At 42.9% G+C, this 26,932-nt stretch overlaps 3 protein-coding genes across 3 annotated transcripts; all 3 read left to right on the forward strand.

Annotated features, from left to right (window-relative positions):
• Positions 1 to 892: 892 nt before the first annotated feature.
• On the forward strand, positions 893 to 14,511 carry LOC134638259 (histone-lysine N-methyltransferase NSD2-like). Its single transcript, XM_063488782.2, has 23 exons — positions 893 to 1,366; positions 1,932 to 2,800; positions 3,145 to 3,286; positions 3,437 to 3,609; positions 3,694 to 5,491; positions 5,587 to 5,702; positions 6,483 to 6,702; positions 6,807 to 6,910; positions 7,015 to 7,074; positions 7,174 to 7,368; positions 7,464 to 7,556; positions 7,670 to 7,793; positions 7,875 to 8,075; positions 9,767 to 9,946; positions 10,634 to 10,790; positions 10,883 to 11,088; positions 11,173 to 11,285; positions 11,376 to 11,645; positions 11,742 to 11,858; positions 11,969 to 12,110; positions 12,239 to 12,345; positions 12,453 to 12,657; positions 12,954 to 14,511. Exons 2-23 carry the CDS (start codon positions 1,949 to 1,951, stop codon positions 13,730 to 13,732), a joined length of 6,354 nt encoding a protein of 2,117 aa, XP_063344852.2. The 5' UTR covers positions 893 to 1,366; positions 1,932 to 1,948; the 3' UTR covers positions 13,733 to 14,511.
• Positions 14,512 to 15,177: 666 nt separating this feature from the next.
• Positions 15,178 to 20,423, forward strand: slu7 (SLU7 homolog, splicing factor). The gene is made up of 15 exons (XM_063484620.1): positions 15,178 to 15,320; positions 15,550 to 15,706; positions 15,798 to 15,951; positions 16,044 to 16,124; positions 16,276 to 16,440; positions 16,542 to 16,607; positions 16,709 to 16,840; positions 17,363 to 17,460; positions 17,584 to 17,651; positions 18,101 to 18,240; positions 19,078 to 19,239; positions 19,329 to 19,430; positions 19,546 to 19,623; positions 19,713 to 19,832; positions 19,919 to 20,423. Exons 2-15 carry the CDS (start codon positions 15,558 to 15,560, stop codon positions 20,096 to 20,098), a joined length of 1,695 nt encoding a protein of 564 aa, XP_063340690.1. The 5' UTR covers positions 15,178 to 15,320; positions 15,550 to 15,557; the 3' UTR covers positions 20,099 to 20,423.
• Positions 20,424 to 22,328: 1,905 nt separating this feature from the next.
• On the forward strand, positions 22,329 to 26,092 carry c1qtnf2 (C1q and TNF related 2). Its single transcript, XM_063484621.1, has 3 exons — positions 22,329 to 22,478; positions 22,788 to 23,045; positions 24,257 to 26,092. The coding sequence occupies exons 1-3, from the start codon at positions 22,457 to 22,459 to the stop codon at positions 24,898 to 24,900; spliced, it is 924 nt and encodes a 307-aa protein (XP_063340691.1). The 5' UTR covers positions 22,329 to 22,456; the 3' UTR covers positions 24,901 to 26,092.
• The last annotated feature ends 840 nt before the right edge of the window (positions 26,093 to 26,932 follow it).

A 26,932-nucleotide genomic window follows, 5' to 3' on the forward strand; every position in this document is an offset into this window, starting at 1 on the left:
TCATAATACTTTTATTTACACCTTATTAGACTAAATTAAGGCGTACCGACGTTTATGATCTTACTTTTTGGGCGTGTTCTTACCAGGTACGTGACAGAAGAAGAGGTTAAAAAAAACTATAGGTCATGTTTTTTTTGGGTGAAGCCGCCATGATGTGAGGTGCGTCTTCAATCTTTGTGTTCTGTACATGATAATTCACCAAAATATAGAAGTGCACCGCCTTTGGAGACATAAACAAACCACAGTGTATGATATTAAACATTTTAAAAGCCGGCCTCTGCTGGCAAATCGGCATGTAACTGCACGCTCTTTGATCTGAGGACTGGCCCACTGCAGCGAGCCTTTTGTGCTTCTCTGTTTGAGTTTGCGCGTTTGTGGATCTGCTTCAGTTAGAGCAACAAGACACGCAACAAACCATCAAAGTTACGTGCCGGCGGGCTGAAAACGGCCGCCGACAGTTTTTTTTAATCGCAGGAAATCAAAAAAGAAAGAAAGAAAGAAACCCGTTCATATGCTCAATGCCTCAACTCTCGATCGTGCTTTCCTGAGCGCCTGGCGGCCTGTTTCCTCATGTCAGAGCGCTCCGTGGAGAGTCAACATGGCGCGCGGAGAGTGTGATTTGACCGGAAAGGCCGTGTGGTTATTATCGGTGTGCAGTCTTTTTTTTTCTTCTTTCCTATATGGTCGATCTTTCTCCTCCTACTCACACACAGGCACACACACCCGCACACAGGCCTGCATCAACTAGGAAAGTTAAACAATAGGACTGAAGGTGGAGGGGGGTTAGAGCAGAAACGGGACAAACTACTTAGAAATCCGTTGCCTTCATTTACGATTACTACATACCAATAACTACTGCAAACTTCACCTGGGTGTGCACGCGTGTGAGCGTGCGTGTTTGTCGTGCGTCCGTGCTCGCCAGTGTGTGCACGCGTGCACGCGGAGGGTGAGTGTCACGGCCCTCTACAGACGGGGGGTTGGGTAGCATTGCGGATTGGTTACTGCTCACCAACACACAGCCTGGGCTTGTTTTAACATAACCAGGGGCACATCGACAAGCAGGCAAAAAATAATAATAATAACCATGTAGTAAATAAACTGCTGTGGCTGTTACAGGACCGGTTGTGGCTCACTGAAGACGTTGCGGCGTAATGGAGCAGTCGGCTGTTATTTTTTATTTAAGGTGACATTTTTTTAAGAGGGCCGACGCTGATGAAGCGAGAATGAGAGCCGTGCCTTGGCCTACTACTAGTGCTGCTGCAGCTGGGATTGTGGAGATCTGCTTTCACAAACCGAGAGAAACACTCGCCTGGTGCCACATTATCAAAGAGCAGCTGCTGGCTTCGCGATGACCGACCTCCAAACGGTGAGTTTTTCGCCTTTTTTTCCACGTGTTGATAGTGCGGTGAACTTGTAGTGCCGATCAGACCTTCTTTTTTTTTCGTGAGTTAATAGTAGCTTCCTATGTCGGTGTGCGGCTGTAGCTTGTTTGTGTGAGCCACTGACTGTTTCTGTGATGGCTCAGTGTCACCTCCTCTACTACAGCTTCAGCGCTCCTCCATTGACTGTACAAGTCAGCGATCGCCGGGGTGACCCACATTTAGCAGACAAAGCGCTGTTATTTTCTAATAGTTTGTGAATGAAGTGTGTGAGCACGGTTGTTTTCTGTGTTTTGTCTTGTGCCGTACGACTGGCCTCTAGAATGGAGGCCACGCAGTGTCGGCTTATCGGCGTGTGTGTGTGTGGGTGCCTGTGTATGTGTGTACGCGCGCACTGGCCATGGCTGGACCTTCATGGATATGCTTCTGATATTTATCACTCGTACAAGCCACTTTGTTTACACATCTCTATAAGCACACAGGAGTGTATTTAGAGAGAAACTTCTATAGCACGTTTACCTTGTCTAACCCTGCCTCTGTTTCATTTGACAGGATGTAGGCATGACAACATGAAGCAGTCATACAGACCGGGTCTTAGGGTAGGCTCAGTGTTTGGCTCAGGCCCGCCAGAGCTGAGGCCCCACAATGGCCCTGTGAGCACTTCCTATGGAAACCAATGTGGCATTGTGAAGCGAGGATCAGACCAGTCATCAACTGTGCAGCTGCCATCCTCCAGCCTCAAACAACCCGCTTTACTAGGGTACAATCAGACTAACCGATCTAAAAGCTACAGTTCTTTGAGGAGGCCCTACGACCTGAACACTGCGATCAACAAACCTGACCCAGAAAGGGACCTTCATCCTCGAAACAACTTGCTCTGTGCAAGCCCAATTAGCGACGACGATGATGATGATGAGTTTGAGGCGCCAACTGTCCAGTTGCCTCCTTCTCCAGGCAACGATGACATGGAGCCTGTTGGGACTCTGCCGGACATGAGCAGAAATGGTTTCTTCCTACACAGTCCTGACAGCTTCGAGCGCTGTTCCCCCATTCCAAACGGATGCCTGCATTTTGAGTCCACACTATTCGACAGCAGCGATGTAAAGGGGGACGATGAGGAGGGGGACAGCGGCGAGGAACTCGCGCCTTTTGGCCACTCCCCACAGCCGAGTCAGGATCGAACTGTTACAGAGTGTAAGACCACATGCGACTCAGGGGTGGATAAAAGAACATACAAACCTACAGTCTTTAATCTAATGTCCAAAACTATATCTGAGCTCAACCCTACACTAAGCCCCAGCGCGCTGCCAGACATCTCCATGAGAGATGGGTGGAGTTTGGGTGAGGAATCTGACAGTGATGGTGAACTTCTCTCCCCTGTTGACCCAGGACTTATCTCACCAGGTGGCACCAACTCTAATGTGAGTATAAAACTCTTGAGATACAAACTTTGCAACTTCTGTACAACCAAATCCACACAAGTTCATGTGGCTATGTTATAATCAAGCATAGCTTAACTACCCTGAGCCACCAATATGCATGTACGCCATCTTCCAAGCTTTAAAATTTGACCCAAAAGAGTAGAAAACAGTTCAAATCTGAGGCCAGCAAAGCAATCAATGTGATGTTTTGTCATCACCATTAGAATTCTAAAGCGGATATCATCTATTCTTGTCATTATACATGACAAGAATTTTGATTTGATACATGCGGCATTATTTTTTTTCTGTATCACTTATGATTGTGTTTTTCTTGTAATGATTAGTCCAACAGCCCAAAGAAAAGGCCTCTTCCTGCAGTGAAATACTTGGAAGGGGATTTGGTGTGGGCAAAATTCAACAGACGGCCCTGGTGGCCCTGTCAGATCACAAGCGACCTGGATCAGGGGATTCACACTAAGATGAAAGGTGAGATTTGATGTGAATACTGATTATTTTACACAAATCCGTTTCACACAACTTGACTGTTTTGTTGATAGTTTGTTGACGGCATTGTAGTGTGTGTCAAAGTTCACACTGCTCTTTCTTTTTTTAAAAAAAAACCCCATTTTGATCCAGTTCCCAGTCCCCGTCCTTGCCGGATGTATTTCTTGGAGACGATTGGCGAGATTGTAGAGTCTTCCTGGGTCCCAGGGAACGTTATTCTACCTTTTGAAGGAGGCCATCAGTTTGAAGACCTTCCTGTTCTCAGGCGGCGAGGGAAGCAGAAGGAGAAAGACTACAAGTATACGGTATAATTTGTGAAGTGAATCTTTGAAAATCTTTTGTTTGCTCACTGTGAACAATATTTCAATAACTATATTACTTCTCTGCAGATACCCAAAAGTTTGCTGACTGCGTGGAAAGTCAGTGTAGCAGAAGCTGAGTATCTGCTCCCGGGTCGGCAAAGGAAAAGTGAAACTGTGCTTTCAGTGTCGGTCAAAGGAGATGAACGTATACCCAGCCCGCTCCCTAATGAGAAGGCACACAAGAGCCCGTCTGTCTCTGTGGACGCCAGTGGACCTCCAGCATCTTCTACAGCCTCCAATGGAAATGAGCACCATCTCATGAAAAACTCTACAAATCAAGGCAATAACAATAAAGCTCAGAAGAAGAAAAAGAAGTGTCTGTCAGACATATTTGGTCATATAGTTAGTGGATCAAAGGAATCCTCCACAGGCCAGCTTCACACAGCACCGCGTGCACTGAAAGAAGAGCCGAAGGACTCACCTTATGCTGACCTGGATTCAGTTCCGATGCTGCATCGACCAAAACGCACAGCGCTGTCTCCAGTACACAGTATAGAGGGACTGGTCCAAAGAGAAAAAAGTTCAACAAAGGCTAAAAAGAGTACAGAAAAAGTGAGCCGGGGTGCAGACTCATTTAGCAGCTTAAAAAACAAAAGGACATCAAAAAACACAAATTCTGGCCAGAGGTTGGACAGCTGTGTTGAAAGTGAAAAGACCTCGGTGGATCTTCCTGCCAGCAGTGGCCTGATGACGAGGGCTCTGCAGGCGGAGGAAGAGACCGATTTCAAAGATGCAGTGGCCACGAGCCACTTCTCAGCAGAAGCCTCTGCTGATGATTCTCCTGCTAATACACCTACTAATGCTTCCATCAACACTGAAATGTCTCCTACTCGGGAATCCTCCTGCAGTGTATCACTGTCTGTAAACCACAGCTCTCCAAAAAGGCGTGCAAGGAAGCTTGATAAGAAGCTAATTCGTAATGGCTCATGGATTAAGTCCAAGTGTGTGGCCACGACTGAGTCCACTTTGCAACCTCTTAAGATCAAGACAGAAAGCACTGTCAGGGATATCACAACCACTTCTCAGTCCTTGTCCCTGTCACCGATGGATACCTTTCCAGATATCCAGGAAATAAAGTTTAAATCTCTTGCAAAGGAGGAGAGCAGTGACTCTGAAACTGCTGCATTTCGGCCTGATTCCAATTATAAATTCAGTACTTTCTTGATGCTTCTGAAAGACCTGCATGATACCAGGGAAAAAGAAGGCAAACCGCTGACAATCCCACCATCACCTGCCCTAATCAAAGAGGAACCCCTAGTGATCCCTACTTCCACAGATGTTGACACTCCCAATGGTTCTTGTGAGGGATTAACTCATGGGGTCAAACTTGAAAATGGCCAGTCACGCAAATCCGCAATACCCCACAGGACAGAGGAAAGGACAAAGATTAGGACTAAAGGCATCACCGGAACTGACACCAACCACTGTGAAGACTCTCCCATTCGTACTCCGCCTGGAAGCTCAGAAAAGCAACGTAGGAAACAAAGATTACCCGCCAAACTTAAACTTAGCATATCTGGCCTTTCCTCCGACCTGGCTGACATGGCTTACGGCAGGGAGTTTGTTAGCGGCCATGCCGATTTGGCCGATTCTGGATCGGTTCCTGTTGTCGCTGCCGATCCTTCCACCAGCTACCTCGATAACAACTCAGAAGCCATGTTGGCTCCAAAGAAGCGCTGGCAGGTGGTTGAGGAGGCTGCCGAGAGGAAGGGTGAACTCCTGAGTGAGGCGTCTGATGAGATGATGGCATCACCAGATCTTGAACCGGGGGCTGAGAAGTGCACGGAGAGCGACTCGCATTTGTCCGACGGAAGCAGCTCAGCCGGTAAGACAAAGCGCTCCTTTTGAGCTTCATCTCCAGAGCTGGTAAAATCAGTAAGTAAATGATGCATCATTTATTATTTTCCTATTTTTATTTAGAGAACAAACGCCTCCGGAAACCCACCAAACGTCTGTTGGAGTCGGCCGAGGAGTATGAACAAATATTTGCCCCAAAAAAGAGATCAAAGAAGCACTTGTCAGAATCTTCCCAAATGGTAAGAAATGTATGATTCATTTTCCTTTTAATAAAAATGGAAGTAAGCAGCCTCTTTCAAGCTATAAATACAACTCAAGTGCTAACTGTACAGTCTTTAGCGTCGAGTTTGTTGACACCCTAAGGCTCCACGCAGTATATCCACAGGGGCCTGCAACGTGCTTTGCTTTAAAGCATGAATTTTGTGCGGTATCATTTAAAAGTGAATCTTTACAGATGGGAACAATTTACACCAATAAAACAAGCATATTGTGTCCATAACTCCCTCCCGCATTATCACTGGGACAATAGAAAACAATCTGTCATGAAATCACTCCCAGCTGTTAATATTTAAGCCCGTTCACATACTCATCTGACGCTAAGCCCGAACCAGCTGGATTGGTGTGATGATTATGAGGTCCTTGGAAAGTTTTGTTCCCTAGAAGGGGTCCCTAAGTTTAGAAAGTTTTAGAACCTCTAGCTTACAGCATAAAGCATATCTCTTTGTACTTTGCCAGAATTAAATAAAGTAAATAAAGTGAATTGCTTTCAAATCAGGCAATAACATCATTCTGATTATGCCTTGATACATCGGCCTATTGTTTTGACATTTAAGGTTTTTTGGGTTGAGTGATAATAAGATATAATTGTAGAAACAAATTTGATAAATAACAGCTATGACTGCTACATGTTGCTGGAACATGTTGCCACCACAGTGCACGGAAACGATTGCCGCGTGTTTAGTTTAAAACCTCGTATGTGATGGATTTCAGCAGTGCTTTGTTGTCATGTGCACATTCAGCAGACTTCAGGGATTGCAGCACTCCACGACCTCAGCATCACGTCAGAGACTGTTACCCCAGCCTCTCCATCAGACGAGCCCGCCGAGGCTCCGGCAGAGTTGGAAAAGAGTCCGTCTCAGGACGAGCTTTCTCCTGCAGCACCTTCGGTAGCTTCAGTCACGACACAGCCCCCCTTTGACCCAGACACCCCAGAGGAAACTGATCTACCTCCTGAACCAGGTAAATAAGCTAACAGTGTAACCGGTGTATTTACAACATCAACTATTTTTCCTGTCTCTGAGATGCTATTTTAAAATATGCAATACTGAATCGTTTTACTCCAGAGACGGAATTATTAATCCAAGAAAGAAAGAGGCCGAGAAAGCTGTCGCACAAGGTGCTGGACTGTAACATAGAAGAGGTGCCTGCTGCTCCTGCAAAGAAGAAGGTAACTGAGATGACATTAGGTAGCTAGGAGCGTTTGTGATAGGGACAAAAGCTTTTTCTGTGAGCGCTCTGTAGTAGCACTGAAAGTATTACTTTGTTCTACAGGAGCAAAAACGTCACAGTGCAATTACGTCGGAGGTGAAGGTGTTGGTGAAGAAAAGACAGGTACTAAAACCTCGTGATGTGGTTTCTCTGATTCTCGTATAACACCAAACAATATTATACTAGAATTAATCATAAAAAAAATCTCATCATATTGGATAGTTGGGATTTGTGAAGAATGAGAAGCCCATGTTCAGCACATCCTCTTCTCCTGCTGCTGCTTCTGCTGCCTCCAAGCCCACAGAGAGCAGATCTCCAAGCCCCAAAGGATCCAAGACCCCTAAGCAGGAGGCTGAGGTGGAGGCCTGCAGCACCGAGGAGAAACAAAACACTGGAACACTAACTCCCAAAGCCGAGGTGTGTATGTCGTGCTGATAAGCTGCTGAGTTATTGGTCGCCCACCTGTGGTATTTCATTTACGAGCAGCACTTGACTAACAACTACCTCCGTAGGTGCTGCCGGCCGGCTGGAATGACAGTCTGTCCTCACAGGTTGATGTAAAAGGCAAAATAGGAGCTGCATCCGTGAAGGAAAGTGTCTGTCAGGTGAGAGGGAGTCTATCAGAAAGTCTAGATTTTCTGCTTGGTTTGTGGCACATTCCCTGTATTTGGGAGCAGTAAATCATTAGTCGGGTCTCTTCCTCCGTGTGTTTGAGCAGGTGTGTGAGAGGACGGGAGACCTGCTGGTGTGTGAAGGCCACTGTTACGGAGCTTTTCACCTACAGTGCATTGGCCTGTCGGCGCCTCCGAAGGGAAAATTCTTCTGTCGCGAATGCAACACTGGTGGGTACGCCTGAAAGCACAAAAAATGCACGCTACGGCATACCTGAGTTTAATTCTTCTGGTTGTTAATGATCCTCTCAGGCGTTCACGCGTGCTTCGTGTGTAAGAAGTCCGGAGATGGGGTGAAACGCTGCATAATCCCGCTGTGTGGGAAATTCTACCACACGGACTGTATAATGGCCTACTCGGCCACCCAGCCTCACAACAAAGGCTTTCGCTGCCCCCTGCATGTGTGCCTGTCCTGCCACATTACCAATCCCCTCAACATCTGCAGCTCTAAAGGTGAGCGCCACTGCTGGCTTTGATCCAACCAGCCATCTACTTTCTCCTCATCCAAGTTAGGCCTACCATACACCAGAAGATGCTTCTATGTTAGTATGTTTTAAGATTTTGCAGAAACCAGGGTCGTTGTTTGCGAGACTTCAACTAGGTGACATGTGAGGTTTTTTAACAGGACAGTGAATTAAAAATAGAGCAGTCAAGATTTATTTAAAGTGTAGTGTTTTACATTTAATTAGGTAGGTTTAACAACTAGAATCAGTCTGGTTAGTAACTGCAGTCATTTGTTTCCCGGGAGGAGACAAAGATCCATTTTGTGGTTGCATCAGGAAGAGCATCCGATGTTCAAATTTGCCAAATCAAACATGGAGCTACCGACTGTGGCCAGCCCCTTGTGAATAGGGGAGCAGCTTAAAGTGGCTTTTAAACAGCCCACGGAAATGTGCTTAAAAGTAGATCTCCAGCTGGCTGATAGTTATTTCTTCATTTTCACCGTGGTTTATTATTAAAAATTTGCATCCAGTCCAAAGAGGTGTTGATGCAAGTAAAGGAAGTCTTCGATTCATAGCAGAAATAGCAGAAACTTTAGCAGTGAGCGCATCAACAACACCTTGGTTTATTCTTAAAAAGAAGGAATGCACTTATGAGCACTGCCCAACCAAGAAAAAAGGACCATGAGGACTAAAGAGAACGACTGAAGTGGATGATTGCAGAATTCTTTCCTTGGTTAAAAACCATCTTTTCAGAACATCTAGCCGAGCCAAGAGCACACTCGACGAGGCAGGCGCATCATTGTCAACGTCTATAAAAAGGTGGCTGCATGAATGGAAATGCAGAGGGTTTATCTCAGCATACAAACCACGTGACACACTCAAACAAAGAAAGGGCAGATTAGACTAGAAAACATCTAAAAAAATAAATAAATAAAGATTCTGCCCTTTTAAACATGATCTAAGCACGCAGTGTTAAATCTCTTACAAACTGAATCCTTTCCAAACTCAAACCCTGCTGTGACTGCAGGGTTTTAGAGGCCCTACAGTTTCACCTTGCCGCTCTAATCTTGAGGCTCGCCAACCACAGGAAGGATTCTTGTTTCTTAAATAAGAGCAACAGGTTACGTGATTCTGGACACAGTCTTTGTTTGCATGTCACTTGTTAGTTTGAATATTGATGGCCTCTTTTGAACTCTGGATTATTTAAGGGCTTTGCATTTCATACCTGGAGATATCAGGATTTGTTTCTGTGATTAAGCTTTTTCTTATGAATGACTCAGTGTCTTTGCATAAGCACAGGCTGACACTTGAGTATGTGATTCATTGCTCGTGTGTCATGTGAAATTAGGCCTGAGATTTTTTGACACTTACAGCCTCACCTACAGTACCAAGTGTACATCATAATCCTTGATTTTTAGCAGTTTAAAGTGGTTTCATAAAATACTGACTGTGCAGGATTTTGGCATGTAATCCAGAGTTTTAATTCAGTGGACTGACGTGACTCCTTCCATGTGCTTTGTACTACGATCTCTCTTAATAATCCTGTAAGACTGAGTCTTATGTTCCAAATCCAGGGACAACATTTGGAGTGAAAGTGTTTTAAAATTGCGCCATAAATGGCATGTGTTTTTTTGTTAAAATAAAATAAAAAAAATCCAGATGTGCCTGAATTAAGCCGTGCTTCCTCTCACTTCCTCTCAGGTCGGTTGGCTCGATGCGTTCGCTGTCCCGTCGCCTATCACGCCAATGACAACTGCATGGCAGCGGGCAGCTTGGTGCTGGCGAACAACAGTTTCCTCTGTCCGAACCACTTCACTCCTCGCAAAGGCTGCAAGAACCACGAGCACATCAACGTTAGCTGGTGCTTTGTCTGCTCTGAAGGTGAGCACAGTCTTGTAATAATGAGTTCAGGATTAAAATATGAGCTTTTAACAGACCGTCTCCACTGTTCAAATGTTAAACAAAAAACACACACACAAAGGAAGGCAGCTGTTCAGCGCCGGGCTTTATTATTCAATTCAACATAATGCGCTCCAAATTATTTTTATGCTCTGTCCCATTTTCCACTTAAATGCTCCCACTTGGCAAATGGATCTATAAATTTATTTCTGTTTCTTGTCTCTACTCACAAATCTGCCTCTGAAACCCAGCAGCTATAAAAACACACAGTTTGACTGCTGAAGTAACATGTTAATGTTTAATGCTCTTATTTCTGACACTGATTTAAATTAGTGCCACTGATCTCATTTAAATACACCGACTCACCTCATTTAGTCCCGAGTATCTACATTTGTACTGATTAGTGTCACTTGTAGTGGCACTATAATAAGTCAGTTACTGAATTAGCTTACTGCTGATGATAAATATTCAGCTTGGTGTTTATTTGCTTGTTTTACCTCACAAATGCTTACACGTGATATGGACTGTTCTCCCTTACCAACTTAGAAGAAAATTTGCAGGCCTGTGTGACCTTATAATCACTGTTCAAAACATAATACAGACTGTTGCAGGCCATATTATGACGTGTTATAAAAAAGCTCACTAATCACTCATGGGTTGTGTTTCTAGGGGGCAGTCTGCTGTGCTGTGAAGCCTGTCCTGCTGCTTTCCATCGGGAATGCTTGAATATGGAGATGCCACAGGGTAGCTGGTTCTGCAACGACTGCAAAGCTGGAAAGAAGCCCCGTATTAAGGACATCCTGTGGGTCAAGTGGGGGCGTTACAGGTAGATTAACAACACTGGCAATCACACAGAGGCTCTGGCTAACAACTACAGGAGCCATATTTGTATTTCTGAAACCCGCTGTGTCTCTTCAGGTGGTGGCCTGCTGAAGTCTGCCTGACCAAAGAGGTCCCAAATAACATCTTAAGGATGAAACATGAGGTTGGGGAGTTCCCGGTGCAGTTCTTTGGCTCCAAAGATTTCGTGTGGACATACCAGGCCAGAGTGTTTCCCTACATGGAGGGCGATACTCACAATATAGAAAAAATGGGCAAGGGTGCAGATGCAGTGTACAAAAAGGGTGCGTGCTTAAGGTTGCTGAGTGCATCTTGATTCTTGGTGTAAGGTGCATGTTTAATAGCAAAGATCGTGTGTCTCTTTGTAGCACTGAATGAAGCGGCCGAGCGGTTCAAAGAGCTTCAGGCAGAAAAGGAGCTGAAGCAGCTTCAGGAGGACAGAAAGAATGACAAGAAGCCGCCTCCATACAGACACATTAGGGTACCGTGTGTACATCTGTGCTCATCTAGCCCACGGCAGAGCAGTTAACTGAGACGTGCTGTTAAAATCTCACCCGTCTCTGTTTCTTAGGTAAACCGGCCAATTGGGAAGGTGCAGATTATCACCGCTGACCTCTCGGAGGTTCCACGATGTAACTGCAAGGCGGTTGACGAGAACCCGTGCGGCATCGACTCTGAGTGCATTAACCGTATGCTGATGTACGAGTGTCACCCTCAGGTGTGCGCGGCAGGGGACCGATGCCAAAATCAATCTTTCACAAAGCGCCAGTACACACCTGTGGAGATTTACAGGACTCTGTCCTGCGGCTGGGGTTTGCGCGGCTTGTCGGACATCAGGAAGGTGGGTCGGAAGTGAATCAAGCCAGCATTGATCGCTTTAGCTGTAACCACATTTTACTCATTCCTCGGTTTCTCCGTCTCTTTTTGTCTCTCCCAGGGAGCTTTTATCAGTGAATACGTGGGCGAGGTGATAGATGAAGAAGAATGCCGCGCCAGGATCAGGCACGCTCAGGAGAATGACATCTGCAACTTCTACATGCTTACACTGGACAAAGTAAGTATCTGAGTCAAATACCAACAGATGCAGCCTGAACGCGGCACGCTTGATTAACAGTGCAGATCGGATGACGTGTCCACACTCATTTGCGCTTTTTTTCACTCCAGGATCGCATCATTGACGCGGGGCCCAAAGGCAACCAGGCTCGCTTCATGAACCACAGCTGCCAGCCAAACTGTGAGACTCAGAAGTGGACTGTGAATGGGGACACCAGAGTGGGGCTGTTTGCTTTACAAGACATCCCAAAAGGTTTGATAGTTTGTTTTGGGGTTATTTTTATTTTTATTTTTTTTATTTTTAGGGGGGAGGGTTGTATTGAACAAGATCATCCAGATTATTTTAATTACACATCCAATCTAATGCAACAACTACTTCAGGTGAGGAGCTGACTTTCAACTACAACCTGGAGTGTCGTGGCAATGGGAAGACCGCCTGTAAATGTGGAGCACCCAACTGTAGCGGTTTCCTGGGTGTCCGGCCAAAGGTAAAACTTTATATTTATTCACAACTTTACCTTCAGTTAAATGATCCTCTGACCGCACTTACAAGAAGAGCTGCCTTGTGACCTTCCTGTTCCTCGTCCTCGTATAGAACCAGCCAGCAGCTGAGAAAATGAAACCTAAGGAAGGAAAACGGAAGGGCACTATGAAGAAGAAGACCAAGCAAGAGGTGACCAAGGAGAGGGAAGATGAGTGCTTCAGCTGTGGTGACGGGGGTCAGATAGTTTCCTGTAAGAAGCCGGGCTGCCCAAAGGTCTATCATGCTGACTGCCTCAACCTGGCCAAGAGGCCTGCAGGCAAGTAGACTTTAAGGAGAGCACACAATATGATAGCCGTGTGTAGCCAATCGTTTTTTACATCAAGCTCTCAGGGGGTTTGAATATCCTCAAGCATGCATGGAGCAAACAGAGGTGACTGGGTGGTTTCTGAGGTGAAGGTTCTCCAAAAAAAGGCAAAAATAAAATGTAGTTTTCATGAACGTGAACTTGAAGAGACATGTTAATTATTATATTTTTGTTAGCTATTTGTGAGTCAAAAATCTTACTATTTGCGCATGTTTATTGTATTCATTCCACATTTGATTTGCCTGCAGGCCGATGGGAGTGTCCATGGCACCAGTGTGACGTATGTGGCAAAGAGGCGGCTTCATTCTGCGAGATGTGCCCCAACTCGTACTGTAAGGAGCACAGAGAAGGCATGCTCTTCATCTCCAAGCTAGACGGCAAGTTGTCCTGCAGCGAGCACGACCCCTGTGGGCCCGACCCACTAGAGCCAGGGGAGATACGCGAATACATGCCCAACACGACCTCCATGAGGCCCGGGGCTGTTGCTGCGCCCGTCACCCCTTCTTTCGTCCCAGTCACCAGACGAGTGGCTCCTTCCGCTCCCGTCTCTGCCTCAGCCAACCAAGCGACTTCATCAAGGCAAGCGCCTCCTCCTCGTCTCTACATCAACACCAAGACTGCTACCTCAAGCTTCGTCCCCTCCGGCAGGTCCTACCTCACGGGCAGAACTGACGAGAAAGCTTTCCCCACTCCTGCCTCCTCCGAGACAGAGAGAGAGGACGGGGAGGTGGAGGACGGGGAGGTGTGCGGGTTGGACGTGGACGGTGTGGAAGACGACGATGACGATGAAGAAGACGAAGAAGAAGAAGAGGGCGATGAGGAAGAGAACGATATGGAGGAGATGGAGATAGTAGAGGACGAGGAGGATGAGCCACTGTATGGAGGAAATCTGCCAGAGGATGATGAGGAGGAGGACGAGGGCGGGGACGAAGATGACACTTGGGGTGATTATGTGGAGGAAGACGACGGAGAGGTGGAGGGCGAGGACTCGGAGGACTGGGGGAGAGTGGAGGATGATGACAAGTGACTGTTCATCCTGTCCTTCCTTATATCTCAGCAGCAAAACTCTCAGTAGACATTGAAAGGCCTGAAAGAGTTTCATATTTTGGTACCTACTTGAATGCAACACTGCCTTCAGTTTGGTACAACATTGCCTTCTCATCTGCACACCGCTGGACTGACAGCAGGGATGAGTACTGGTGCTAAGGCTTCGACGGCTGCTTCACTCAGCCCCTTTCTACTTCTGTTGATATGTATGTGTCTGGTGCTGTTTTGTTCTCTTGTTGTTTCTCTTAACAATGTTTACATTTTTTGGCCTTTTTTTTTTTTTTTTAAGAAAAAAAAAAAAACCTGTTTGGAATATAAGAAAAAAGGTGGGAAGCTTCACCTGACCAAACTGTCATCTTAAGGGCATCTTATGTTGTTGTTACTGTCTTAACTTTGTCTTTCCAATCAGAGGAGTCCTCAAAACATTGTTCTCACATGTCCGTGTTACAGTTAGGCAGAGGGAGTACCCGCCTGGTGCTTGTGACGAATGCAGAAATGAACCCACTGGAGTCTTCTTGCTATAAATGATCTTCTCACAACAAAAACTACCCCAGTTTCTTTTATTTGACAACAAGTAGCTCACAGCTCAGGATCTTTGGAACAGAGAAATAAAAGACAAAAGCGTCATCTTCTCTCAACCTAAACATGAATCACAGATATCGCCAGTGTTGGTTTTATAACCGCTGCTGCTGTTGCACTGACTAAATTAGAATAAAATCCTTGTACTTACTGGATCTCAGTATCCAAGGATCTGTCCACATGTAACAAGAAGAACCTTTTCTGAAGCATCTTTTATACACATACACATTGCTCTTACTGGGTTGGACCACCTTTATGCTTTAAGAGCTGTCTTAAGTCATCATGCTCAAGAAATCAGTTTGTGAGGATTTGAGCTTTGTGACGTGACACCATTAAGCAGCCATCAGAAGATGGGTACATGGTGTCATACAAGAATGGACACGATTACTATTTTTTATTGCCAGCCAGATTTAATATTTCTACATGCTTAAATACACTCAGGTGCTGCCATGTGGCTAGCTGATTGAGATTTGTAATAATGAGTACCTAAAACGTGACCAGTAATTATGTACAGACACACAAGTTCATTTCACTAAGAGAAATCATAAATTAAAGCCACATTAGTGACTAAATGTTGCATAAAACTGACACAGTTCTTCAGAGAAACACTTCTGAGTGAATTTTAACAATACAGTTTAAGCTATGCTTTTTTAGACTTGAGATATCAGATCAAAACACATTAAAATAAAGGGTTAGAAACTAACTTGCTTCGACTATGATATGAAATTTCCCATGTAAAAGAAAGTAAAGACCACCTGTTTTCTTGCGGTTGAGGTGCTGTACTCTGACTGTCCTCTAGAAGTCGCTGTTTCCGGCAGCGACTCCACAGAAAGGACGTGACGTAACTATAGCTGATGTAAAATGGCGACGATCGCATTTTAGTCAAAACAGAACCGACGAGTTTTAAAAAAAGGGGTCAAATACAGGGATAGTTGCTGATTTTACGGAAGGAATATAAACATCAAGTTTATTTGTGGAGCCTTATCAAGGTGAGTGAGTGAATTGGTTTATGAATTTTCACAGAAATTAAGTAAAATGCCTCTTCTACATGTACGTCATTCGGCAGGTAAACAGCTAGGTTAGCCAATACTGCAATAAAAACTAGTTTTAGCCTTTGTTTTAAGAAGGGAAACACATAATTGCTGAGTGTAGGTGAGTAGGACGGGTGTTTATACTAAACCCGTGACGGTGTCCCCGACGGCGTGTTTCTGGCGGCAGGTTCAGTCATGACCGAGCAGACCAACGTTAACTCGGAGGGGATCGTGGGCCTGGATGAGCCCAAGAAGATGACCAGAGAGGACTGGAGGAAGAAGAAGGAGCTGGAGGAGCAGAGAAAGCTGGGAAACGCTCCAGCTGAGGTGGACGAGGAGGGAAAGTAAGTTTGTGCCTGTGCAGAAAGTGTGTGCTTTCAGGCAACTGATGGAAGGAATGGTGTGATATGTAACTTGAACGCATCTGTCCTACAGGGACATAAACCCCCACATCCCACAGTACATTTCATCAGTGCCGTGGTACATCGACCCATCAAAAAGGCCCACACTAAAGCATCAAAGACCACAGAGTGAGAATGAGAAGCAGTACTCCGCAATCGGAGAGTGGTACAAGAGAGGAGTGCAGGAGGTGAGAATGAGGCGAGTTTTTTCTCTCATGTGGACACAGAAGTAGATATATTGCCACAAAATCTAAAAGCTTCACTTTGTGTCTCCACACAGAATGCAGTTGCAACTAAGTTCCGTAAAGGGGCTTGTGAAAACTGTGGTGCCATGACACACAAGAAGAAAGACTGCTTGGAGGTAAAACCGATGAAACATTTTTACAGTTATCTGCTGGAACAAATTAATATTCAGGGTTTGCTTATCCTGGATATCAAAGGAGTATTATTATTATTATTGTTATTGTTATTTGTACTAAGTTAGCATCTTACCTTTCATTTTGTCCCACCAGCGACCCAGAAAAGTTGGTGCCAAATTCACAGGAACAGGGATTGCTCCAGATGAACACGCTCAGATCCAGCTCACCATGGACTATGATGGAAAGCGTGATCGCTGGAATGGCTACGACCCCGAGGAACATCAGCGCATTGTTGAAGAATACGCCAAAGTAGATCTGGTAAGCAGACCAGCATGACTGAACTCCAGAGGTCAAAACATTGGTTAGCCGATGTTGTTGTGGTCCACCACCACATGACTGAATTCTTATTTGTTTCTCAGGCCAAGAGGACACTGAAAGCACAGAAACTTCAGGATGAGTTAGCCTCGGGAAAACTGGACCAGACTGTAAGTGCTCACTCATATTAACACGGTAATAATACATTTTTCCCAGTTTTGGAGGCAAATATCAGACTGCAGTTTAATATCCTTACATTCTTCCTTTGTAGGAGCGGGAACATGACAGTGAAGATGAGGATGAAGACAAATATGCAGATGACATCGACATGCCCGGTCAGAACTTTGACTCCAAGAGGCGAATCACTGTCAGGAATCTGCGTATCAGAGAAGACACAGCTAAAGTAAGAGTCACGTAGTAAAACATTAGTCATTTGTGATTAACTGATAAACTGTGTACACAGGAAAAAAATGAATACAGTGTTACCGCCCACATTATTGTGTAAAAGCTGTGAGCCACACCATGTTCCTTTTATATTTTTCTTACAAGGAGACAGTTGTATCAGGATCTTGTTTAAATTGTGAACATGGAAAAAGCTTTGAATATCCTTCAAGCAGGCTGGAGAACTATTACTGAAGACAACTTACAGAAAATACAAGAAGGCTGCCTAAGAGAGTTCAGGCTATGTTAATGAATAAAGGCAGTTATACCAAATATTGATTCAGAGGGCTGTTGCAGTTACACAGACTCTGTTTTTGCATCATATGTTGTGTTTCATTTGTGTTTTCACGCTTCCTTCATGTTTGTTTTCAAGCGAAATATAATAAAATCAAATGACTTTTCAGCAGTTCTGTGTATGAAAGATGGGGTACTGCAGTTTACTAATTTCTCTTTAATCTGAACTCCTCGTGTCTGTTTTTCACAGTACTTGAGAAATCTGGATCCAAATTCAGCGTACTACGATCCAAAGACGCGAGCAATGAGAGAGAACCCGTACTCCAACACTGGCAAGAACCCTGATGAGTAAGTTATGGGGGTTTGTTTGTTTGTTTGCTTTTTAATACAAATCAACAGAGGAATAGTAGAAATAGTCTCGGAGTAACTGAGTGGACACTGAAATCACTTTTGAACTGTTTTGTGTAACAGAGTGGGGTACGCTGGAGACAACTTTGTTCGCTACAGTGGAGACACAATTTCCATGGCTCAAACACAATGTAAGTCCTAAAGTTATGGTTCCTTCTTTTCAAACACCTCACAACCTTAACTCTTTAGGTTTTGGAAGTATGACTTTACTTATATTGGAAATGAGTCTAGAGATTTATTTATTTTTGGCCACTGTGACCAAAACTGTTGAATGTTTGACTGGATTATAATAGGTTACCAAAAGTCATCCAAAAGTGAAAAAATCAGCATTTATAGAGTAAAAATCAGCTGCAAAAAGTAAAAAGCAGCCCGCTAACAATAGTGGTTAACATCTATACATCTGTTTAGACATGGCTAAATTAAAGAGTGCCTCTCCTGTCACACGTATGTTATATATGAGACACCAAAAGGCAGGATCTTAGTTACTTAGTAAAGGATAATTATGATGAAATCTGAGCTTTTTCTTATCTGATAGGACCACAGACTGTAATTTGTAGTAATTGTCATTGCCTCGTGACAGTGTTTGCCTGGGAGGCTTATGAGAAAGGCTCCGAGGTGCATCTGCAGGCTGACCCCACCAAACTGGAGCTGCTGCATCGCTCCTTCAAGGTCAAGAAGGAGGACTTCAAAGAAGAACAGAGGGAGAGCATCCTGGAGAAGGTACACAGCTGTTATGTATTCATTTAGCAACAGGATGAGGCCTCTACATTATTTATTCATTCATTCATTCATTTATTTATTTCTTTATTTATTCATTCCAAATATGTGATGTAGCATGCATAAAGCCAAGCAATGACACAATCAGGAACAGTATTCCAATATTTCCATTGTAGCTTAACTTCACTGTCTGTAGATGCCTCTCAAAAGTATGTCTCGAACAATGTAGTTTATTGAACAGTTTCTGATGCATAAACCATTTACCCCAAATCCTCATCCAGCAAACCTCCCGGGTTTGAGGTAAAAACCCACTCAGTGACTTTTTGGTCTATAATCTGTGTTGATAACACTGTGTGGAAACTAGTAGATTGCTAGAAGTGGCTGTTTATTTATTTGCACTTCGCTTGTAATTTCCGAGTTCCCAATTCTAATCTGACTCCCCCCTTACTCGAAAAGCTGGAGCAGCACCACCTAGTGTTAGCCGATCTATTGGTATGAGCATTTATAATGGCCAGTAAATGAAAATAAGAGTGAACTGTACATAAAGGATGGGAGAAACATTCTTCAACCATCTTATGAGTGCAGATGTTGCATAGTTTGTCCACCGGATGGCACTCTGCAGCTTCTCTGTTGGCAGCACGTTTGAGAACACCGCAAACAACCAGTCGATCTGAGCAGTCGGGCTTGGATCAGCTGTGTAAAGGAGAAAATAAAGAACTACAAATATTAGGGATATCAGAAAGAAAAAAAAAATATTGGCTGATATATCAGAATGAACTTCATATCAGTCACAGTCTGGGCTTTACTGATGATATTTCTACTTTTGTGTGTGACAATCAGTATGGAGGCCAGGAGCATTTGGATGCACCACCACGGGAGTTGCTCTTGGCCCAGACTGAGGACTACGTGGAGTATTCGCGTCACGGCGCTGTGCTGAAAGGACTCGAAAAGGCTGTCGCTCGCTCCAAATATGAGGAGGACGTGCTCATCAACAACCACACTGTAAGGAGGGCAGACTGTAGCAAATGTGTGGCTAATTTTTGTACATTTTAATTATGTTTTATCCTAAAATCAAGATCATATCTCCTTAGTGTATTTGGGGTTCCTACTGGAAAGACGGCTTCTGGGGGTACAAGTGTTGCCACTCCATGGTCAAACAGAGTTACTGCACAGGATCAGCTGGAATTGGAATTGTAAGTACATTTACTGAGAGTATTTGAAGCGTTTGTTTGATGGATAGGATATCAGTTTATAAAGTGGTCACAGATTTCTCACTTTCTGACTGTGTTTGTTTATGAACCCCTGCAGAACAACTCTGAGTGCACTCCATTTGAAGAGGTACTAACTGAGCCACAGGAGGAGGAACAGCCCAAGACTCTGCTAGAAGTAAGGGACACTGTTTTTAAAAAAATGCTGCAGTTAATGTTAATAAGCCTAAATGTAATGTTCATTATTAAAATATTCGTGATCACCAGATGCATCAAGATAAGATGAAAGAGAAGAAGAAGAAAAAGAAGAACAAAAAGAACAAGAAGCGCGACTCCGACAGCAGTGATTCGGAGGATGAGGAGAAGAAGAAGGAAAAGCTGAAGAAGGTAATGTTTTTTGTTTTTGTTTGACTGCCGTGTTTGTTTTGATGAGTTTCTCCGTGTCTGACCTCCAACCGCCGTCTCCCTCTCAGGCTCTAGAAGCAGAGGACAAACGGGTGAAGCAGGTGGAGATGCTAATGCAGCTGGATGAGAGGAAGAGGCCGTACAACAGCTTGTTTGAAGTAAAGGCGCCCACTGAGGAGGAGATGGAGGCCTTCCGCATGAAACGCAGCAGGCCAGATGATCCCATGGCTTCCTTCTTGGGACAGTGACCTTTTCAGTCCCTGCAGATTCCCCTAAACTCTCCCCAAGGACTCTACTAGAGCAGCTGCTCAGTAAAATATAAAATCCCACATTCACTCAAGTTTTGTGTTTTGGAAAGAAGTGCTGGAGAAACTGTGTACAGTATTTTGTAAAAGTTAATGTTGACACATTGTTTTGAAGCTGCAGGTCCATAAAATGTAGGACAACAACAAAAAAGGTGTTTCGCTTCAACAGGAGACATTTAAATACTTTCAAACCTTTCAAATTCAGTCTTTACAGGAAACATGAGAAACGTAACTGCATTTTTTTTATAATAAAATCCATTTGCCTGAATGTATGGTTTTTTTGTTGTTGTTGGGATTTTTTTGCGGGGGCGGAGGGTTGTACATGAGGTATCAGCAATGGGTAGAAACATGACTTGGGGTTGGCTTTCAAGGCCTACATTTATCATCAGGCGGCTGATCCTTTTAATTTTGCTGAACCTCAGCAAAATGGCTGTATATACATATCGTGTTTTCCAGTTATGGACTCCAGATCCAAAGAAAGGCATGGAGGAAACTTAAATATGTGGGGAGATTTGTCAATTAGTACACAACAACAGAAAGTAATATAGAAAGAACTCTTCAAAAGGCATTTCCAACATTTCTGTCAGGTCTGAGACTTCATCGATTTAAGTACTAATCTGAAGAGAAAGCGGATGATTATTTCATATTGACCTCCACTACAGGCCAAAATGAAACTGAAGCTGCCCTTTTAGTTTCTACCCTTTACTGAATCCCTGCTGTAGGGAACGGCTCGTTTATGTAATGTTCTCAGCGATCATATTCCCCATGTAAGTGATCAGGGTCTAAATCCACAGTTCTTTGTAAAAGTGCCCACCAGAGTTATTATAGTTATTGTATTTTCTAATTATGTATTTATTATTTTTAAATTTCATTTTGACTCTCTTGTTAGTTCTTAGAGTGAGCCTGTGCTTTTCACTTTAGTTTTTAATTGTTTAATGTTTTGCTTTTTTCAGTATTAGCTTTAGCCTTGCAAAATATCATTTTACAGAGGGCAAATGCTGGAGGCAAGATTTAAGAAGATCAGTTCAAGTTTCACACAAAAATCCCGCCGCTTCTGAAAACAGTTAATTCACAGTCTTGTAGACCTCCAAACTCTCATTAAAGATGTCAGTTAAAAACTCATCGGGGCAAGCTGTAACTTTACCAAACTAACAAACAAAAACTAAAGACATTTCATCAATACTTGTATTTAATTTTAATTCGTTTGCCAGGATTACAAAATCATGTCAGTTAGTTTTGACCCCCCTAAAGTCTAGTTTTTATTTTAGGTAACACGGTTTTTCACATGTAAATTGAGTTTTAGAACTATTTTATTGCTTTTAAAAAACAAAAACTGAACCTTGCAAGGTGTGTTTACCTTTCGTAACGCCCTCCTTCTGAATGAAATGAAATGCTGCTTCAAAGCAGCGACGAACAATTCTGGATAATTTATTTGGGGAAATAAAAGAGGGAAAGAAGGGAAAGGACTAAAATCTCAAATACCTAAAAAAAAAAAAAAGTCACCCAGAGCGTCACCTAATGGACTGAACTGAAAAATGAATGCAAACATGAGATGGCTACCTTTTCATTCACTGGGTGATTTTCTGGAAAGCCCTGATGAGGGTTCCAAGGTGGAGAAGAGGACACCAAAACAAGCAGTCAATCCCAGCGTGCCTTATCTCAGACTGCAGGGAGAAGTCTGTCCTTGTGCGCCTCATTAACCAGGTGCACACATTATCCACGTGCATTACACATGAACACAGTCAGAAACCTAAAACATGGCAGACGTGTTTTTTTCAGTGGTTCCTCTTTCTTGTGTCTCTTGTTTTTTGTAAGATGTGCTCTACATAGTAGATTTATTCATAAACTTTACAGTGTGGCACTATTTTAGTGCTCGTAATAAGACAAGGGAACGCAAATATTTTTTTCATTTACTTTTTCTATTATTGCAAAATTAGAGCGCTTCTGAAGACATTAGTGTCTAAATGCATAAAGTGTAACAAGCTAAATGTTTCTTCTTTATCCTTTTTAGCCCTTGTTGTGTAATCTCTTGCTTCCTCACAGCAGAGTTTGTGAACCACTGATGTGTCACTGCTTCAGCTGTTGCACTGACTTGAATGTAATGACATCATGGTGAAAGTATTTTTTTTTTTTTTGGCCTATCACTCGCATAAACAGGGCGGATGTTACGGAGGCTCTGGGCTGCACATTTCTCTGCAGAGCGTCTCTTGAAGAATGCTGCCTCAATCGTTTGCTGGAAATGTAGGAAGGTTTGTGCACTCTGATGCAGAGAAAAGGCTCGGACAGAGCTGAAAAATACCCATGGGTCATAATTTCTCAACTGGTGAGTTCTTACTCTGTGCTTTTAAAATGGCTGACACACTCCCTTTATATAACCTACTGTAAGCTGCATGCATTTATGTAACCAGAACATATAACAGATGCATCAGATTTGTCATTAGTTACTGAGGGATAGCATGAAAATGGCCACACCATCTAGATGCCCGTCCACATGTTGTGTTAGGTTTTAGTCTCTGGTTGACTCCAGGAATCTTTTACCAGATGTTTGCATCATCTGATTAATGGCTGCAAAACTCAAGTCAGTATAATTGTTGTAAACAGTTGCTTCCCTTGCCTCGTTGTGACTCTACAGTTCCCATCATGCTCCAGATGTTTGTGATGATCTATGTGCTGTCAGTTGTCGTCTCGCAGTCAACAAATCCCCCATCTAAGAGAGGTCGGAATTTCACCATCCACTCATCCCAGCTGGTCTGCAGTCTGCCGGGCCCAGCGGGGCCTGCAGGGAACCCAGGAGCCCCTGGGTCACCCGGGGCCATGGGCCCCATGGGGCCCCCCGGGACAGACGGCCAAGATGGGAAGGATGGAGAGAAGGGAGAGAAGGGAGATCAAGGTAGTAGTTAATCTCTAGTTGTATGTTACTGTGAACTTGAATGATCTTCACATCATATATGTCACTGATCTGATTTTTATTTAGCACAACCTCTCCAACATTTATGAACAGATGTCTGAAGTTGCAAGTTCTTAAGTGTAAAGGGAATGGTTTTATTGCCATTTGACTTTTTTTTTTTGGTCATTAGCTTCATATTCAGACCTTTTTCAGTTGCTTAAAGGAGCCTGTTGATTTATTATTTATTATCACAAGTTTTGAAGAGTCAAAAAACATCTAAAGAGAAGCCCTAACATGCCAGTTAATATGCCCTTTTCTTTTGTCAGTGACAATTTCATGGGGAACATTTTTTGATCATCAAAACAATTAAACTACTCACAAAATTAACAGAACACTTTGAAAACAATCAGATATGGGGGAAAAATGAGGGTAATAGGCATGCTAGTCCACCATGTCCACACACTTTGCCATGATACTGGGGGCCTCTCGCACTCCTCATCCTGTTCCTCTTTGCACAAAGGAGCAGACACCAGTCTCTAAGGACCTTATATGGCCTGTCCAGCTCTCCTAGAGTAACTGTCTGTCCCCTGGAATCTCTTCTATGACAGCAAACCTTATGTTAATGGCACGCAGTGATGTGCCATTCAAGAGCTGAACTACCTGTGGAACCTCTAGGATCCAGGTATCACCTCATCCTGCCAGTTGTTACCAGTGACCCTAGACAAATGCAAAAGTAGTGAAAAAAAAACAGTCAAAAAAGAGGGAGGGAAAGAGGGAAAATGTCAGTGGCTTCCACCTGTAAAACCATTCCTGTTTGGGAAACTGTTTCATTGTTGCCCCTCTACTGCACCTGTTGTTAATTTCATGAACACCAAAGCAGCTGAAAGTGATTCACAACCCCCTCTGCCATTTAACTGACCAAATCAATATCACAGAAGTTTAACTGATTTTCTACACTCTGATTTAAATGTGTTCCTTTATTTATTTTGAGCACAGTATTTGTTTAAAACATGATTTTGGATTTTTTTTGCCTTTATTTAGATAGAATAGTGCAGAGAAGGCAGGAATGCTAGGAGATCTTGGTGAGACACATGGTAAATGGGCATCTTCAATAGCCTTATAGAACATAGCTAAGCTGCTCAAGCATGTCAGCTATACTGGTGCCCAGATTATACTATTTTATTGTCATCTTGTCATTATTTATGTGTTATCAGGTGATCCAGGGAGACCTGGGAACCCAGGCAAACTGGGTGAGAAAGGTCGTGAGGGTATTATTGGCAAGGCTGGACCTCGGGGACTGAAAGGACAACGTGGAAAACCCGGAATATCTGGAACCTGGGGACAAAAAGGAGACGTGGGTGACATGGGCGAGGAAGGAGCTCCAGGTGGTTGTAACTGTGGCAAGCAAGCACGATCAGCTTTCTCTGTGGCTGTGACAAAGAGCTATCCTAAAGAGCGCACGCCCATCCGCTTCACCCGGATCCTGCTGAATGAAGGGAATCACTACAATGCCTCCAGCGGGAAGTTTGTCTGTGTTATCCCTGGAGTATATTACTTTACCTATGACATCACACTGGCCAACAAGCACCTCGCCATCGGGTTAGTTCACAATGGGCAGTACAAGATCAAAACATTTGATGCAAACACTGGGAACTATGACGTGGCGTCTGGTTCTACTGTTCTCCACCTGAAGGAGTCAGACCAGGTCTGGCTGCAGATCTTCTACTCGGAGCAGAACGGACTCTTTTTTGATCCTTTTTGGACAGACAGCACCTTTACGGGCTTCCTAATCTACCCTGACCAGGAATTTCTCAATGAAGCAGATAGAAAAGCAAATGCTCAGGATGAAAATGAATGAACTGTAATGAAGATTTATATCTAATTGAACTTCACAAGTTTGGGCTTTGTGGAATTTCAGTTGTTTAAGACATCCGTCACCAGGAGGCGCACTAGGAAAGAAAGAAAATCAACTGGAGGAATCACACAACAAAGCCTTAATAGTGAACAAAAAACATTTTACCTGAAATATTATGCCCTGTTCTCATAAAATATTTAAAATTATGTAGCCCAAAATAACCTAAATAATTTAATTCTGTTTCTTTTTTTTAACTCCTTGATAGGAGATGGCACAGTGCCATCTTCTTCTTCTTTTTTTCCTTTTTTCCTTTATTAATCATTATAAAACACAATTTGAAATAAAATCTAAATTATATTGTAAGATAAATTATTTTACAGTGTTTGTGTTTTTGAGTTAAAACTGGTTAGCACTGTCCTGTAGTGTTTCTGTGTGGAATTTTCATGTTCTCTCCAGGTTCCTCCCACAGTCCAAAGACATGCAATTAGGTGGGTCAGGTTAATTGGTGACTCTAAATTGCCGGTAGAATATAAGTGTGAATGGTTATCTCTCTCTTTGTGTTGGCCCTGGCGACTTGTCCGGGGTGTACCCTGCCTGTCACCCTATGCACCTGGAATAGGCTTTAGCCACCCCTGCAACCCTGAATTGGATAAGAGGAGGAAAATAGGTGGAACAGTTTTTGAGTATTTGTGTATGGTTCATTAACATGGCGTGTATTTTTGTGTTCAAGTTCATAATTACTTTCATGACACATAGAAGTGTATTCTATGAACTAACATCTTTTAAATGAAACTAATAAGCATTTTAGAAATCAAATAACTAATGTTAGAGTTTTATTAATTTAATTAAATGTAATTTCTACCGATTGCGCCACTGGAGTTTTGCACATACTATCAATTTAAATGGCATTTTACTTGAACACTTGTATTAACTCGTATTGCATCACTTTTTTTATGCCCCAGAAATTATTTGAACAAACTGAAAATTTATTCAACTCAAAAGGTTTTTCTTCCAGCGAGTCATGAAATGAATAAATGATTGTAAACAGAAATGATGCACTTGGATAAAATAATATGCATGTCATGCCAATCACATGTGTATCAAATTATGTAAATATTAACCTGTAGTTTTGTATTTGTAGAAAATTTTAAAAATATTTCTCACTTAAAGTCATCATGCTCCAGTCTAAGGTTGCTTCATGGGCTGAATTGCTTAATAGAATTCAGGTTAACACTTTATAATACAATCTGTGATTAAGGGCATAATCCTCCTGCAATTAAATCAAATTTTAAGGTATTTTGTTTTAAATTATAATGTAATTTTCCTAAAAATACTTAAAGGTAGATACATTAGAATAATTTGTATGTATTTATATGTATTTGTATTTGCATGTATACAATTTTATGTAGCACATGAGTAATTTAAGTAATACAAAACTTCATGTAACTTACAGGAGAGAAGAAATAGTGACATTTTAAGTCATTTTAAGTAGTGTCAAACTTCTGGGTATTTTACAGGAAAGGAGACAAAAATGATACTGTGAGTAAATTTAAATACTGCATAAACAATTTTAAGTACTACATACTTTCCTGGTAATTGTGCCATCTTAAATTATAAGTACATTGTCCTTTTTGGGTTGTTGGCCGTATTATAGAGTGAATTTAAGTTACGCATTATTTAAAATTACTTGTACATGAATTAAATGTATTTACAGTATAAATACTTCTTTGTTTTCTGTAATAAACAACAACCCACTTTTGCCCCCTTATGCCAGTGTACCTCACTTCAAGTATTTGTAGGTAAATATAATTACATTGTAATTTCAAATAAACTACATTCCACTGCAATTCCATTTAATTAGTCGTGGGCCATACTGTAAAGTGTTACTAAATACAGGACAATGACAGACTACATTAAGGAGACCAAGGATTGGAGAAACAGAAGAACATGCTGCACCTCCTGTGTTTCTTTATTTTTAGAGGCCATTCATCACCATTTCATGGACCACAGGGGGATTTTTAACTGGGGTTTTATA

Source organism: Pelmatolapia mariae, linkage group LG2 (assembly GCF_036321145.2).
Source record: "Pelmatolapia mariae isolate MD_Pm_ZW linkage group LG2, Pm_UMD_F_2, whole genome shotgun sequence".
Lineage (NCBI taxonomy): Eukaryota > Metazoa > Chordata > Actinopteri > Cichliformes > Cichlidae > Pelmatolapia > Pelmatolapia mariae.